Source organism: Hippopotamus amphibius, chromosome 12, assembly GCF_030028045.1.
Source record: "Hippopotamus amphibius kiboko isolate mHipAmp2 chromosome 12, mHipAmp2.hap2, whole genome shotgun sequence".
Classification (NCBI taxonomy): domain Eukaryota; kingdom Metazoa; phylum Chordata; class Mammalia; order Artiodactyla; family Hippopotamidae; genus Hippopotamus; species Hippopotamus amphibius.
This window is the reverse complement of record NC_080197.1, coordinates 7,877,251-7,894,722: the sequence shown is the minus strand read 5'-3', so window position 1 is coordinate 7,894,722 and position 17,472 is coordinate 7,877,251. Positions and strand designations below refer to the sequence as shown.

General features: G+C 42.4%; 1 protein-coding gene across 1 annotated transcript; it reads left to right on the top strand.

Annotated features, from left to right (window-relative positions):
• Positions 1 to 435: 435 nt before the first annotated feature.
• Positions 436 to 11,957, top strand: PFDN4 (prefoldin subunit 4). Its single transcript, XM_057703628.1, has 4 exons — positions 436 to 1,010; positions 8,875 to 8,982; positions 9,811 to 9,951; positions 11,571 to 11,957. Exons 1-4 carry the CDS (start codon positions 987 to 989, stop codon positions 11,700 to 11,702), a joined length of 405 nt encoding a protein of 134 aa, XP_057559611.1. The 5' UTR covers positions 436 to 986; the 3' UTR covers positions 11,703 to 11,957.
• Positions 11,958 to 17,472: the final 5,515 nt, after the last annotated feature.

Sequence of the window (17,472 nt, the reverse complement as noted above, 5' to 3'; positions counted from 1 at the left end):
AATCCCTGGGGTCCCTGAGATCTTTTCAGGGAATCTCTCAGGGCCTCCATTTTCCAGCTACATATCTATGTGAGATCACATTTTCTTCATATATATCAATGAAACAATGTATTGCAAGAGATTGAATGTAGAATCAGGTATGAGAATCTAAATTTCCATTAAGCTAGACATTACAGAGATTTGCAAACATGTAAAACTACCATTCTTCTCTCTCTCTCTCTATACATATGTATTATATATTTTTGGTCTTGGAAAATACGGTTATTTTAATTTTAAAATGTTGCTTATAATAACATGAAATGGATTATTTTTAATTAACAAATACATTCAAAATTCTGCTTTAATTTCTAATATGAAAAATATCGGTGAATGTAGAACAAAAGTTCTTTGGGGTAATCAATTTTTAAAAGCGGAAAGGGATCCTGAGACCAAAAAAATAATAATAATAATCAGGAGGCACACGTGTCAAAGTATACAGTAATTGCTGAATAATATTGTTGAATAAATTCACTACTAGGAGTACTTCCTCCTTTATACCATCTGAATCATCAAGGCACACACATCTCACATGCTGTTGCGAAGGTCATTCGTTTTTAGCTCCGTTTTGTAGGGAGGTGGATTTCGTACACGGTTTGTGGGATTGATGGAAAGGAACTTCCCTTTCATCCGCTCGCGGCGCCGCCGCCCTGAGCGCCCCCTGCTGCCCGCTGCTGGAGCTGCGGCCGCTCGCCACACCCCTCCCAGTTTCTATCGGCCCACAGCGACTCGCCTGTCCCTTTAATTGGCGCGTACCAAGTCCTTCCAGGTTACATGCCTTCCCCGAGCTCCAGACGTTAGGAATCACTGACCGAAGATCCAATCGGAGGGAATGTAGAGCCCGCGTTGAGCCTGGCGGGAGTCCTGGGCCGACGGGGAGCGAGGGAGGCCGCGGGGCCGAGGCGCACCTCGGAGGCCCTCCCCGCCTCGCGCCGTAGTCCAGTCCCAAGATGGCGGCCACCATGAAGAAAGCGGTGAGCTGGGCGCGCGGGGTGCGGGATGCTCGGCCGGCTGGCGGGGGTCGGCCGCGGGGGGTCGGCCGCGGGAGGCCGGGGCCGCGCAGCTCTGAAGCCGGGCGTGGGGCCCGGGACCGAGGCTCCCGGCCCTGGGGGCGGCCCCGGGGCGAGGCCTGCCCGCGCCCGGCGTCTCGGGGTGTGTTTGGGCCCCCGGCGGGCCGAGGCGGGGCAGCTGGGCCGGGACCCTGAGAGGACTCTGGGTCGGGGCCGAGGAAGACCGTGGAGAGTCTGAGGATCCCGCCGCCCAGACCTTGCCCTTGGGGTGTGGGAAGCCGAAGGGTCCGGCTGACCGCCGTTGGCCGTCGCGCTGGCGCTTTACCTGGTTCATCACATTTGACTCTCGCAAGTTCCCGGGGATGGGCGCTCTGGTACCCTCCTTCACAGGCGAGGAGGCTGAGGCCCAGAGAGGTGGAGTCACCTGGCCACGGTCACGCAGCTGTAAGGAGCAGAGCAGGACCCCGCAACCCCGATTATCCGGCCCCACAGCCTCCGGGCGCAGCCCTGAGCCACCCATCTCCGCACTCGGTGCCCATGCGCCCTCCAGGCTAAAACCATCTGTCAGTGAGGATAGACCATGGGCAGGGATTATCTCTGATCCTTCTAGCGGTTTAGCAAGGGCACGTTCCCCCCCCCCCCCCCCCCCCCCCACTTTACAGAGAAACTCAGAGCGGTGAGCGGCTTCAAAGTGACTCAGCTAATAAGCAAAGCTGGAGTGCAAACTCGGGCTTTATTTTGTTTTTCCCAAAGCCCACCTTTTATCCTACTAAGCAAGCAAAATGCCTGTTCAGGGCTTGTACTTCGGTAAGTCTATACCTGGTTGCTTAAAGATATCTGGATAGAAGGAAAATACAATGGAGAGGGGTAAGGAAATAGGAACGTTTGATATTTATTGAGGCTTTACTGTGCACTGGGCACCGTTCTAAGTGCATTGTATAGATTATTTTAACCTTATACTCCTCTTAGGGTGATGCTGTGTTTGTCCTTATTTTACAGATGAGGAAACTGAAGTACAAAGGCAGACTTAGGAGTTAAATAAATAAACATGGGTGTTCTGCCTCCAGATCCTGGTGTTTTTAACGTCCATTCTGTCTGATGGGAGTTCCCTGGCTGAAGGGATTTGCTCCGTAGGTTTTGTGTGTGTTTGCTTTCAGTCCACTTCTGAGAGCACGTGAGAATATGGTTCCATTGCTTTCCTCCCCCACAGCACCTCGTAGTCTAAGCCACCTGCTCTTGGTGTCGGGGTGACCAATCCATCTGGGTTTGCTGATATGGGGGGAGTGCTAAGACTGGGGGAGCTCCAGGCAAGCCAGGATGAGTGGCTCATCCCACTGGTCTGTCATCCACAAATTCTTATCGGGTACCAGAGTAGGGTTTCGGGCCATGGTGACTCAGGCAGAAACTGTGTGAGATTCACTTGGCCTCTGTTTTGTGTTTATATTGGGCCCTCTGGCAGGTATGGCCTTTAACTCCATGGAAAATACTAGTTGTGGTTCACTCTCATTTGACAGGTGCAGAAACTGAAGTACAGAGAGATGAAGTAAATGTTGAGAAAGTGGTAGAAGAATGATTTGAACCCTGGGCTGGGTGGCAGAATTCCTGATGACCAGCATTTTTTCCTTTCATTCATTTAAGACTTTCTGAGCATGGTCTGTGGCACAGTCTCAGTTTCAGGTGCTGGAGATAAGACTGGTGAGCAGTAATGAAGTTTTCATCCCCTTGTCCTCATAACATTGTAGAACTTATGCTCTTGAGAAGAGGCAGGCGTTAATCAGTAGTCACCCAGAAAGCTGTAAAATTTGCAACTCCGGTAAGAACTATCGGAGAGGAACTTGTGAAATGAGGGCTGGAATAAGGTCTGCTTTGAGATCAGAGGAGGCTTTCCTGAGAAGTTGTGATCCATAGGATTCCACGAGGAGCAGAAGAGAACGTGGGAGTACCTCCTGCAAAGGCCCAGCGTGCATTTACTAAAAGGATGGCCACTGTGGCAGAGAAGCCCGGTGGGGGACAGGTTGAGCCATGATGTTAAAAGAACTTATAGAGGAGGAGGTGGCAGCCAAAACATAAGGTTTCCTTCTTTACCTTAGTAAGACTCTCATAGATGCAGCATCTTCCTGTAGGTGTTTCCGGTGCTGAGGATGATTTCTGATAGGTTAGCGACACGCACCTCTTCCTCTCTGCCAACTCTAAAAGAAAACAGAGGCATGCCAGCGTGTGAGAGTGGAATATCATAGGATAGTCCTCGGAGTTTAAGAAAAATTGTTTGCAATCTGGAGTGCTTTATATTTGTAACATGTTACCTCCCAGTGGGTCTTGACTTTTTCTGGTGAGAAGTGAAGATGAGATGATTCAGTACTATTTTTTCTAAAGTTCTGCTTTCTCAGAGCTGGTTCTTGGCCGTGAAATGTACTATAGTCTGATTTCTGTTTATCATCGTGAATACAAACGTCTCCTTCTCAGAGGAGCTGCCTTTGCCCTTCCCTTCACTCCCCAGCCCCCTAAGACTTCCAGCCCCTACACTGGTTTTGCTGTCACCATTGCGTCTCAGCATCTAGCAAAAAACCTTGCTTTTTGCCCACCTCTGCTAGAGTGTAAGCTTGCCAGTATTCACGAGGGGAGGACTCATGAATAGTCTCTTTTCACAGTGCCTCGCACGTGGGAAACACTAAATAATTATTAAATGAATGACTGAACACATGAAAGGTGAATTAAAATACAAAGCAAAGTTTTATACTGTAGAAACTGGGTAGATACCTTTAAAAAACAAAAATAAAAGCAGACTAAAATTCGCCAGAATTTCTTTCTAGGTTTTTAGAACCCGAAGGACCCTGCTATGGTACGGATTGTGCTGGTGATGCCCAGACTCAGTGGGGGCATGACTGAGTCTGGGTGGGTCTCTTTCCTCCCAGGATCCCGTGAGAGGCTGATGGTCGAGACAAGGGTGCAGTCACGGTGCAGGGAATTTTAATTTTCACCTCAAATCTAGAGCAATTGTGTTTCTTTTAGGCCTAGCAGAATTTTCCTCTAGATCTGGGTCTGTTCTCCTTTGTGCTGATTTTTGGTAAACGTTACTGAGGAAAAAAAGCACTATGCTGCCGTTTATTGATAGATGACTCCATCCCAGGCCCTATGCTAGGTGCTCATTTAATCACCTCAGCAAGGTGGGAATAGCTTCCCCAGTTTACAGATGACAAACCTGAGGTAGCTCCAGAGAACTGAACGGTTTGCCCATGGTTCCTGCTTGCTTGGATTCAAATCCACTCCTGCTGTTTCCACCACTCTGCGCTGCCTCCAGTACTACAAAATAACTCCTTTAGGGGCGTGGATCGCTTTAAGAATCTGATGAAAGCCTAGAAGACCTTTCCAGAAGAATGCAAATATAATACACAGCATTTTGCATACAGTTTCAGGGGGTAAATGGACCTCTGAAAGTCTGTGTACTGCCAGTGTAGAATTACTCCGTCCCTGCCAAATGCAGCTTCCAGCAACGTAGGAGTGTTCTAGATCAGTGAGATTAAAACGGAAGCCTCCAGTTGGGGAAGGTACTGACTTCTCACTTTTCGCTGTAAACAGCCCTCCCCTGGGTGGCACATATTTAACCAGTGCGTGTTTGCCTCACACCCCACTTGAGCCCTTAACCCCAGGGAGAAAACCACTGTTAAGGAAATGAACTCCGGGGTCCAGTGTGCAGGGGGCTGCTGTTTGGTGAGGCTACGACAGGAAACGCCTGCTTTGGAAAGATAGAGGCAGGGGGCCAGACTCTCCCCACAACTTTTCAGAAACCCTGTGTCAGTGAGTCTGATGGAACATGATTTAGATTCAAATTCAGAAACAATGGATTAAGCCTCAGTTGTGTTTCAGGCCAGCCCTGTGCTGGGTGCTTTCACAGGGATTACCCCGTTAAAGCCTCACCATAACTGCATCTATAAATACATATTCAGGCTTTCAAGGACTCAGTATTTAAATTCTGCAGGAGCAGAAACTGTAGAATTCTCTGTTCCCTGTTGGCTTAGAAAGTTGAGACTTGTGAAGGTAGATGACTTGAATGCCAACATATCTGCATATGGACTTTGCTTTGGCTTCTGTAGCCTAGCTCAGTGTTTCTCAATTTCCATATTCGTAAAAATTATGCACCAGGTTGAACATTCAAAGCTATGTGTGTATCCTGCTGTGAAGAATTTTTTTCCAAGATATCTACCGGGTCTCTAATGATGGGGCTGATGCATGTCATTGGGTGATGAGAGCCTGGGTCGGGGAGGGCTGAATTCTAGATGTCTGCAATTACATTCAGACCACTAAGCTCCGTATTGCTGGAGACAACAGGTTGCCTTTCAAATAAAAAAAAAAAATCAATTGTCTTGAGAGACCAGATGAAAGGATGAGGTGTGGTTATTGTGAACCATTACTGTTACTGGCAAAAGAACCTAAAATTGTCCTTTTTGAAGCTATAGCTCTTTCCTCCTCTAAATTGTAATCAAGTGCCTTTGTTCCTGTTTTATAAATGAGGGGAACCTCTAAGGAAGTCTGTTATTTTAAAAAAATGTTTTAAAAATATGTGGTCCCTCGTTAATCAACTATACTCTAATATGAAATAAAAAATTAAAAAAGAAAAGGAAAGGGGAAGCAACCCCCCAAAAAATGTATATGTGGTCCCCCTTTGAGAATCTGATTAAAACCAAGGACTTCCTGCTCCTCTTCTGGATATCCATGATTGCATGTGTAAACATGCACTTATACACACACACACACACACACACACACACACACTTTGCCTTTAATTTCCAAGAGCTCATGGATCTGTCTGCACTCTGGAGCCAGATTACCTGGGTTGAAACCGAGCTCTACCACTTATTCGCTGTGTGGTTTTGGGCAAATTATTTAAGCTCTCTGTGCCACACTTTCTCCTTCTGTAAAACTGGTACAAATGATCCTACTTATTAAGACTGATCGGAGGATTAGCAGAGATAATAAAGTACTTAGAAAGTTCTTGGTAAGTGCTGAGTAAATGTTAGCTATTGTTATTATTTTAAGCTCTTTATTGGAATATAATTGCTTTACACTCTTGTACCAGCTTTTCAGGTACACCAAAGTGAATCAGCTGTATTTATACATATATCCTCATATCCCCTCCCTCCCGCGACTCCCTCGTACCCTCCCTGTCCTGGCCTTCTAAGGCATCACCCATCATCAAGTTGATCTCCCTTTGTTATACAGCAACTTCCCACTAGCTATCTGTTTTACAGTTGGTAGTTTAAATATGTCTATGCTACTCTCTCACTTCGTCCCAGCCTCCCCTTTGCCCTCCCCTGCCGTGTTCTCAAGTCCATTCTCTACATCTGCATCCTTATTCTTGCCCTGTCACTGGGTTCATCAGTACCATTTTCTTTTAGATTCTGTATATATGAGTTAGCATACAGTATTTGTTTTTCTCTTTCTGGCTTACTTCACTCTGTGTGACAGACTCTAAGTCTATCCACCTCATTACATATAGCTTCATTTCATTCCTTTTTATGGCTGAGTAATATTCCATTGTATATATATGCCACATCTTCTTTATCCATTCAATCTGTTGATGGGCATTTAGGTTGCTTCCATGTCCTGGCTATTGTAAATAGTTCTGCAATGAACATTATGGTACATGTTTCGTTTTGGATTATGGTTTTTTCTCTGGGTATGTGCGCAGTAGTGGGATTACTGGATCATATGGTAGTTCTATTTTTAGTTTTTTAAAGAACCCCCAAACTGTTTTCCATAGTGGCTGTACCAACTTACACTCCCACCAACAGTGCAGGAGAGTTCCCTTTTCTCCACACCCTCTCCAACACTTATTGTTTCTAGATGTTTTGATGATGGCCATTCTGACCAGTGTGAGCATTGTGGCTTTGACTTGCATTTCTCTAATGATTAGTGATGTTGAGCATCTTTTCATGTGTTTGTTGGCCATCTGTATGTCTTCTTTGGAGAAATGTCTATTCAGGTCTTCCGCCCATTTGTGGATTGGGTTATTTGCTTTTCTGGTATTAAGCTGCATGAGCTGCTTGTATATTTTGGAGATTAATCCTTTGTTCGTTGCTTCCTTGGCAAGTATTTTCTCCCATTCTGAGGGTTGTCTTCCTGTCTTGTTTATGGTTTCTTTCGCTGTGCAAAAGCTTTTAAGTTTCATGAGGTCCCATTTGTTTATTCTTGATTTTATTTCCATTATGCAAGGAGGTGGGTCCAAAAGGATGTTGCTTTGATGTATGTCATAGAGTGTTCTGCCTATGTTTTCCTCTAGGAGTTTTATAGTGTCTGGCCTTACATGTAGGTCTTTAATCCACTTTGAGTTTATTTTTGTGTATGGTATTAGGAAGTGTTCTAATTTCATTCTTTTCCATGTAGCTGTCCAATTTTCCTAGCACCACTTATTGAAGAGGCTGTCTTTTTTCCATTGTATATTCTTGCCTCCTTTATCAAAGATAAGGTGCCCATATGTGCTTGGGTTTACCTCTGGGTTCTCTGTTCTGTTCCATTGATCTTCCTTTCTATTTTTGTGTCAGTACCATACTGTCTTGACTACTGTGGCCTTGTATTATAGTTTGAAGTCAGGAAGCCTAATTCCACCAGCTCCGTCTTTCCTTTTCAAGATTGCTTTGGCTATTCGGGGTCTTCTGTGTTTCCCTCAAATCATAAGATTTCTTGTTCTAGTTCTGTTGAAAAATGCCATTGGTAACTTGATAGGGATTGCGTTGAATCTGTAAATTGCTTTGGGTAAGATAGTCATTTTCAGTGTTGATTCTTCCAATCCAACAACATGGTATGTCCCCCCATCTGTTTGTATCATCTTTGATTTCTTTCATCAGTGTCTTGTAGTTTTCTGCATACAGGTCTTTTGCCTACTTAGGCAGGTTTATTCTTAGGTATTTTATTCTTTTTGTTACAGTGGTAAATGGGAGAGTTTCCTTAATTACTCTTTCTGCTCTTTCGTTGTTCGTGTATAGGAATGCGAGAGATTTCCGCACATTAATTTTGTATCCTTCTTTACTGAATCCATCGATTAGTAAGCAGTATAATTTTATTTCCAAATTTAATCCCGTTAATCACATAGTTTAAAAATACTCAATTTTTATCATTTTATAGTCAGTTACACCTTATTCATAATTAAGACACATAAACAAGTTCTACATTAAAATAAAGATAATTTTTACTGTGTGTATGCAGTATAGTCACTGCAAGCATAGTGACTCTCAAGGCAGTATATCAGTTAGATTAAAAATTATAGAAGCAGTCAGACTTCTGAGAGCCTCATTAAGCTCAAGCAGGTTTTACTCTGAGAGAATAAACTAGTCTGAGCCATTTACCAAAATTAATTGTCATTACTTTTGCTCCCTGGGCTATCTTGATGAAAGAATATTCTAACTTGAAAAATTCTGCTCTAGGCCAAAAGTTGACTGACTCGATTCAGGACTTATTCTTAATTGTTATTTATATTTGAAATGGTTTTGCACCTTAGGCATTACTTCATAGCATAGCAGAAGAGGTTATAGATTTATGAACACATCTTAAGCTTGTGGGGCAGAAACTTCGTAAGGCCTGTGTTTGTGATGTTCTGTACCTCTTGTGATTCCGGATTCCGAGGGCAAGTAGTTTATTGAGTTATTTCAGACTTATATTAAAAGCTAACCTATAGGGGGGGAGTCAAGGAAGGGAGGGAATACAGGGATATGTGTATAAAAACAGATGATTGAACTTGGTGTACCCCCAAAAAAATATAAAAAATAAAAAAAAAAGCTAACCTATAACTTCTCCATTAAAATTAATTCTACAGAAAATTTATATGTTTTTTCAGGCTGCAGAAGATGTCAATGTTACTTTTGAAGATCAACAAAAGATAAACAAATTTGCACGGAATACAAGTAGAATCACAGAGCTGAAGGAAGAAATAGAAGTAAAAAAGGTATTGAAAATATGGATCTTATTTAAGAAAAATGTTCTTCATGCTATAACTTTTTAAAACTAAATCCAGTAATATGTGATTATAGCTGCCTGGGCTCTTTGTCATAGATGACTTAATGCACTGTAGTTAGTTTAAGAAGGAAGATGTTGGTTAAGGGAGGTGAGATAGCGGACAGATTGTTGAGGGGTGTGACCATGGCTGAGGGTCCAGGAGCGGGTCCCAGAGCCAGAGAACTTGGTCAGTGATGGAGCTGCTGTTGTCGCCACTGGTCCCAGAGCCAGCTGCCCTGGCCATGATGAGGACGCTGGCCCCTGGTCCTCGGAACACTGGGCTGCTGTTCTGCCCAACCCTGTGTGTCAGGCCTTGTGGCCAGCCCCTTCTCACGCAGCTCTCCTGGGCTGAAGTCCAGTTCAGATGTCCTTGATTAGTGAATTTATGTTATTTGCTTCATCGTATCATCAAGCAAAGCTGAGAAATGCAGGTGTGTGTTTGTATTTTTATTCTACTATAGGAAGGCAGAATTCACAAGGTGAGAAACAAAGTAGGAGACATTTTGAGTGGCCGTGGATATCCCCGCTGTCCACTACAGGGGGCTTATAAGCTGTCTGGCAGTATCTAGAGGACAGTGTGTTAGTGAGCTCCTAGGTGCTTCCTTATGAAATGCCATCTAAAAATGTAAGAAAGTCTTATTTTAGTGTGATAAAAACCTATGTGAAAGAGTCCCTCAGAGAGTTGATGTCCCCAAATTACAATTGGCTTTTAGCCTCTGTTGGGGAATTTTGAATACATTTTTCATTGCTGTTTAGCTGTTGACTTTTGCATTTACAGAAACAACTCCAAAATTTAGAAGATGCTTGTGAGGACATCATGCTTGCAGATGATGACTGCTTAATGATACCTTATCAGATTGGTGATGTTTTCATTAGCCATTCTCAAGAAGAAACACAAGAAATGTTAGAAGAAGCAAAAGTATGTTGAAGTCTCTGCCTGGGTGATGAAATCTAACTCTGAAGTTAGGATTTATGTCATTATAGAGTGCATTATAGGTGCAGGGAACACGAGGGATGCTAGCTCTAGTATTTCACTTACAGTGTCGAAGCCCTGCTCTGGAAGCGTGTTTGGTTTAATCCTAAGGATGGCTCTGTGGCATAGGTGCCAGGAGTCCCGATTTAGGCTTGAAGAAGAATCGAGACTTGGGGAGGTTATGGGACTTAAACTCAGAATGACAAAGGGAATGGTCTTTTGACTCCAGAACCTCTGTCCTAAACTCATAGTATTTAGAAAGTACAGACTATTGTAAACTAGAAAAATAATCACCCATGATCCTGCCACCCAGAGGTAATCATGCATAATAAACATTTTCTTGTATGTTCTCTTCCCCTCTTTCTCTGTGTATTTTTGCTTCACATTTTGGGCAGTTAATGTGCTAGTAGGAGTGTTTTCTTGTTCCATTTAATGTTCATGTATCCAGCAGCTCTTCACTGGGAGCTGTTCTGATCCAGCCACACGTGTTTTATTTAAAGACATCATTTTTGATGACTGCTTAGTGTTGTGTTGGTGGACAGTGATTCAGCTCACTGTCCTCCTGTTGTTACATTAATTTGTTTTCACTGTTTTCCTATAGTAATATTGTGCTGAGCATTCTTCTACCTAAATCTTTGTTCACTTTTAGGAAGTTCTTTTAAGGAAATAATCAGAGAAGTATAGTTACTGGGTGAGAGTATGGATTCATTGACAACATTTGGGCTTGTTAAAAATTCAGATTATTGAGCCCGCCCCCAAGAATTTCTAATTCAGGAGGCCTGGAATGGAGCCCCAGTGACCCAACAAGCTTCCTGGTGATATAGGGGTCACCCTTTGAGAACCACTGGCCAGATTTCTAAAATAATAACATTGTCAATACTAGGCATTCTTCCTTTGTTCCTGGTATTAATGGGTACGTATATTATTTGTGGGATTCCATTTTTTTCTTTGTCATGTTTAGGAAAAATCCTTGATCCTGGCCAGGAAGGAATTTCTGATGTTTCATTCATGTGTTTTATGTGGCAAAGCTGCTCTTTTATAAATGAGGCTCTCATTACTGCTCTTTCAGAGTCTAACTCCAGGGGCCTCGTAGTTAGGGAAATTTCTGCTAGATTTTGACTATAAGTTGTTGCTGTTAATTTTTGGTGGGAGTGTAAATTTTTATCATTTCCTCTAGTTTCATAGTTATTTTTGTGGGAAGTTGGAAGAGGCTGTGTCAGAAGCCAGGCCCATGGTAAACTATTTACCCAAAATGTTTGTATATCATTTTTTTTTTTTAGGATGTGATAATTTAGGAATTAATTTTCTTTTATTTTATTCTGTTTAAGTCAGCCAAAACTGAGAAAAGCTTGATTTATTCTGTAATAAGCAAATATAGATCATGAATGAAAAATGCCCATATTCAGACTTTTGGTTTAGATTTAATTATCAGTGTTATTTAGCTGCCTGTCCAAGTTTAGAAAGTTTTTGACCTAAAATTCTTCCCAAATATTATTTCATCCACAGATGCTCAGAAATCATCCAATTGAATAGAATTAATTTAAACTAATTTTTTGTTTTTTCAGAAAACTTTGCAAGAAGAAATTGACACCTTAGACTCCAGAGTGGAATCAATTCAGCGGGTGTTAGCAGATTTGAAAGTTCAGTTATATGCAAAATTTGGGAGTAACATAAACCTTGAAGCTGATGAAAGTTAAACATTTTATAATACTTTTTTAATTTGTTTAATAAACTTGAATATTGTTTAAAATGATAATTTCCCTTCTTTAAATGATATGGAAAGCAAAACTTTTTTTAAATTTTTCATTTATTTAATGGAAACTTGCCTATTTTCACGTCTTGCTTATTTATTTTATATTTTTAAAAGAAGACAGTATTCATCTATGTATTTTGCATAACAATTATATCAAGTGTAGGGGCTTTATGTCGTTATTAAAATCAGTTAAGCAATCTTTTACGTTTCTATATTATCATTTAGAATATTTGTGCGATTTCTATTTGTAAGAAACTTTAACAGTTAACATGCGCCATGTTGTTTATCTGTGTCTATCTCAGTTGCCACTTAGGAGATGGTGAAAGCAGTACAGAAAGATCTAGTCCTACGTCTGTCTACTTTTACTCACTTCACAACTAAAACTTGCCGTATACTAAAACGCATGCATGTATGTTATTTAAATATGTGTAGTATAGATTACATCTAAGCATATATCTTTCGCATATCTCTTACATATAGGTCAGTGCCATAGATCTTGGTTTCAGAGTCCAGACGATACTGAGGCATGTTGAGCTTCATACACAGAGCAGAACAACAGAGATGTACCAACAGAAGGAGATGTTTAGGTTTTTTTTGTTTATAAGTGTTAGATTTTATTTTAGTGCTTTGTAAATAACTGGGGTTTATATTGGTAATGACGTGGAGGTTAAGCAGCTATATATTTTAAAATAAGGCTTTTTTCCTTACAGAGTACATTTACTCCCTACTGCCCCCCGCAAAAGATAAGTTTGGGGATTTAGAAGCCCTAATTGTGTTAACTTTCCAGCAGATGGCACTGACATGCCAAAGTATCAGTGGAGGCATCATAATACAAAAATGATATTTCCAGGATTAAATGTCCATAGTTTTAGAGGAAATGTCATTTTTTAACTTTCAAGGCTAATCATTGCATATGTATTTTTTGTTGTTAAATGTTTAGAAAAAATTCAGGCTTAAAGGTAGAATATATAATTCTAAAATTCTTTGTGACTTAAAGGCGAACTTTTAAATCGCTGCAGATTTTCACAGATAGTGATATTCAAATTCTAGAAATGACTCTTTGCAAGGATATTTTTTTTTCCGTGCATTTGGTTAGAAGTGTGAGACTAGGGAAATGTATTGTAGCAGGAAATAGATAACACCCTCAAATTAGAAGAGTTGGAGAAAATTTGAGCCAGGATTGCTAAGGTGGAGGGTAACCACTAGGAGTGTTTTGTACCCATAGAGGTGGCGGGAGTGGGGGGGTGGAAGGAGCAGCCACCCCCTTCAGTCTGGAACCCAGGGAAGGGCTGCCTTCAATTGAAGAGGAGCACCGCCAACCTGGGACATCCCTGTCCCTGCAGTGATAGAGCCAGGGGACTAGACACCTTGATCTCATTCTCCCTCCAAACCCAGCTGGTGCCCACCATTGACCAAAACCAGCGGGAATCCAGAGGTAGGTCCATAGAAGCCGGTCTTTTGTGGGGCCCAAGGGGAGGCGAACAGATGGATCTGGAGGGCCAGTCGGAGGATCCAGCAGAGGCTGGCTAAAACTGAACCGGTTAGAAATTTTAACAGTGAAGGGTCATCTGACTTATGTGCCAGAAACTGAATTGTGTAACTGGCCAGGACTGAAAATTCTGTCACACATTAGCAAATAAGCCTAATACAAGAAAACAGACATCTAACGAGGGGAGGGAGGGGGATACAGTATACATCGTTGCTAACTTTATACCTTGTTTTTAAAGTCTACCTGTGAAGAAAGCTTATTAAGGACATCAGAAATATTTGATTCCCATTTTAAATTCATTTCTAAAGTGTCCATCAGCTTTTTCGTATTTTTATTAGTAAATTCATTGGGCTAGATGAAGGCTTTGAACAGAATGTACTGTGTCTGATACTCAACTCCAGCCACACAGAAGTTTTGATCTGGATTTGTCACCACTTTTTTTCTTTTTTTTGACAGGAATCCTGATATTTATGTACAGTCACTAGTTTTAGAAAGCGAAACTTTTTTTTTTTTTAAGCAGTGCAGGCTAAACAAAAGATATTCGTAGAACAAAATTGACCAGGCTGCCAATTTGCAAACTCATGTGCAAAATATGCTATATCTTATCCAGGCACTGGTAGGAAGTAAATAGTAGATACTTTGCTCTGGAATGAGGAGGGTCTTAGGAGCTTGTGCTGCTGACTTTAGTTTTTAAATATTTCTCAAATCTGTCCACTTTTTTCCATCTCCACAACCACCACCAGGCTTGTCCAGGCCTTGAGAGCTCTACCCAAAAGCACGACTAATTAGGGGAGAGATACCATCTGAGACAATGTTTGACAGTTGGATGCCAGGGGGAGTCTCTAAAGGGCTTTGACAGAAAGGGGGTATATATGATTGCAACAGTATTTTAGAATAATTTGGCCCTTGTTCGGTGGGTTTTACTACAAAGTGATGGTGGAAGGGATACCAGATGTTATTGCACTTTCTTTGGTGCATGGATCCAGTTGGCAGAGGAAAATAAAGTAAAGGAAGCTAGGACCTGGAGAGAAGGGGTGAGAGATGTAGGTCTTGACAGTGATTGGAGAGATGAAGGTGCAGGAGGAAGGTGGAGAAAGCCAAAGAGACCTTGGTTTTAAGCACAGGCCAAGTACAGCCTGCAACAGGTTTTCTCTGGCTCTCATACTTTAAAAAATAAATAAAAATTTTAAGTTTCTTGCCACAATAAAATCAGGAGAGCTCACATAAAAATCCACAGTCTGGCAACATTGGGTCCGCTTTTCCAGTTGGCGTCTTCAGCTGCTCACCCATTGCGCAGAGCGGCTCTCCGGTTCGCCCCGCCCCGCCCCCTCTCCTCATTTGCATAGTTGCCGGGCAAGCGCCCACGCTCGGCTTTGCAGACCCAGGTGGAAGCCTGTGGAATCGTTAACAAAGGCGGGAAAGTCGGAAGTGTCTGGTGTATCTGGCGGGAAAGGGGAGGATGAGAGAAGAGCGTGAGTTTGGCTTCGGACACTTGGAGTTGCTAGGACGCCAACCCTGCGCAGATGTGCACTTGGCTACTGGAAAGGTGGGTTGAAACTTCTTTTTTTCCAGGACCAGAGGGGCAGTGAAACCTGCGGCGGAACGCTCAAGTTGGGGAGACAGGTGGGCCGAGGTCGAGGCCTAGGGAGCCAGAGGGGGTTTGGGAACTCCTGCCTGCAGGGACCCGTCCTGGGTCCTGAGAAGACGCTGACCAGGCCCTGGGAGGGCCTTCGGGGCTCAGAGGGGAACAGGTCTGCAGGATCCAGGCGGGAGTCCGCATTTGAGTCCCTACTGCCCAGATTCCACGTGAGCCTGGGTCTGTCTCCACTCCATGCGGGACTGGGGAGGTGTGTTTTAGGACCGTTTTCATCCTAGAGAAGTGCTTCTTAACGTTTAAGGTATATACACATCATTGGGGGATTTTGTTAAAACGCAGGTTCAGGTTCAGTGGGTTCGGGCTTGGGCCTGGGACGCTGCGTTTCTAACAAGCTTCCAGATTATTCTGGTATTGCTGGTCCGTGGGCCAGACATTGGACAGCCAAGTTGGCTTGTCATGGAAGAGAAGCGTGCTTGGGAAGGAATGCAGGTGGGAGGCAGAAGAACCAGCAAAGGAGACCGAGGCGGCGGTAGCTAGGGGGGTGCGGAATCCTACACGTCTCACAGGTGCAAAGTTTTTCGCAGGACTGAACCCTAAAAAATCATTTTCCTCATGATGTTGAAGGAGATGATGGGTAGAACAGTTGCCGTCGAGAACTATTTATAGAAAATGGGGGTGGAACCCTGTGGTTTAACAAGCCCTCCAGGTGATTGTGATTCAGCTAAAAAACTATCCCGGCTCAAGTAATTCAGTCTGTGTGGGGGTCGGGGGGAAGAAACCACACACCGAGAATTCTCAAAGCACAATTATAGTGGGGAAAACAGTAACAAGATATGGGAACACCCAAGAAGAGTGACCCATGCCGCTTAGGGGTGAGGGTGGCTAGAGGTGTCCTTTGCTGGTGGTAAACAGATTATAGAAGATTAAGCAGTGGGTGATTGAGATTTGGAGGCAGAAGCGGAAAGTATTTTTACAAGAAAGTTAACAGAGGAGGGGAGGAGATGGGCTATCATTTGATGCCATTACTGTGTAGATAGAAGGGCGTTTGGGGGGTTTGTCTTCATTTTTAAGGTCAGGGAATATAGGAGTCCATGTAGGAGTAGACGACCAGGAATCCAGGAGAGAAAATGATGGAAAAATCACGGGACAAGAGATAAGGCAGCATAGCCAAGAAAGGGTCCGTGTAAAGGAAAAGGATGGTGTGGTGCTTACATGAACAGTAAACCGGAAAAACGCGTAATTCGATGTACATTTTATAAAAGCTCTTCCTTGAGGAATAAATGATAGAAACAAATTGAGAATAGTGATTAATTCTGGAGGGGGAGGAAGATATGATTGGGGAGGTAAAGACAGGAGGCCGGGTTGTGAGTACATAGCTATTTACCTTCAATGTTATATTCAATATGAATCCTTCATAATAACATGAAATCACTCACAATAACAAGTTTTCTATAAGGTCCTGTTAGTTATGGCACAAATATAAACTGGAAAGAAGTGTGTGTTGTGAGCTTGTTACAGATATTTAACTGCATCACTTTCAACATTTTCTTGTGTCATTTGACATAAAAGTGAGTATGGTAACTCTCCATTTTTAAAAGTGGAAAAACAGTAACAACTAAAACCACAATTCTTTCTTAAAGAGTACAGGCACACAGATACACAGACACACAAACACACACACATACTGGGCAGAACTTGAAATCTGGTTAAAAAATTTGGTGTAAAAATTTTGGAGAACAGTGATTAGGGCTTGTTTCTTTGTATGTTTTTTCCAGTAACTAGTCCTCTTGTAGAGCCTGATTCTGTGCCTGAGAATAATTCTAATGATACCAAGAACCAGCACTGAGGGCTTACACGTGGGCACTGTTCTGAATGCTTTTTTTTTTTTAAGAACTTTTATTGAGATACAGTTAACAGACAATAAACAGCATGTATTTAGAGTGTACAATTTGGTATCCCAATCTCCCAATTCATTCCCCCCCAACCCTCTCGCTTTCCCACTTGGTGTCCATGTTTGTTCTCTACATCCGTGTCTGTATTTCTGCCTTGCATTTCCTCTTTCATAGTTGTTAGCATTTGCCTTATGTATTGAGGTGCTCCTATTTTGGGTGCATATATATTTATAATTGTTATCTCCTCTTCTTGATCTTTATGTAATGTCCTTTCTTGTCTCTTGTAACATTTTTTATTTTAAAGTCTATTTTATGTGATATGAGTATTGCTACTCCAGCTTTCTTTTGATTTTCATTTGCATGGAATATCTTTTTCCATCCCCTCACTTTCAGTCTGTATGTGTCCCTAGGTCTGAGGTGGGTCTCTTGTAGACAGCATATATATGTGTCTTGTTTTTGGATCCATTCAGCCAGTCTGTGTCTTTTGGTTGGTGCCTTTAGGCCATTTACATTCAAGGTAATTATCAATATGTATGTTCCTATTACCATTTTCTGAATTGTTTTGTTTTTGTTTTTGTAGGTCCTTTTCTTCTCTTATGTTTCCTGCTTAGAGAAGTTCCTTTAGCATTTGTTGGAGGGCTGATTTGGTCTTGTTGAATTCTCTTAGCTGTTGCTTGTGTGTAAAGCTTTTGATTTCTCCGTTGAATCTGAATGAGATCCTTGCTGGGTAGAGTAT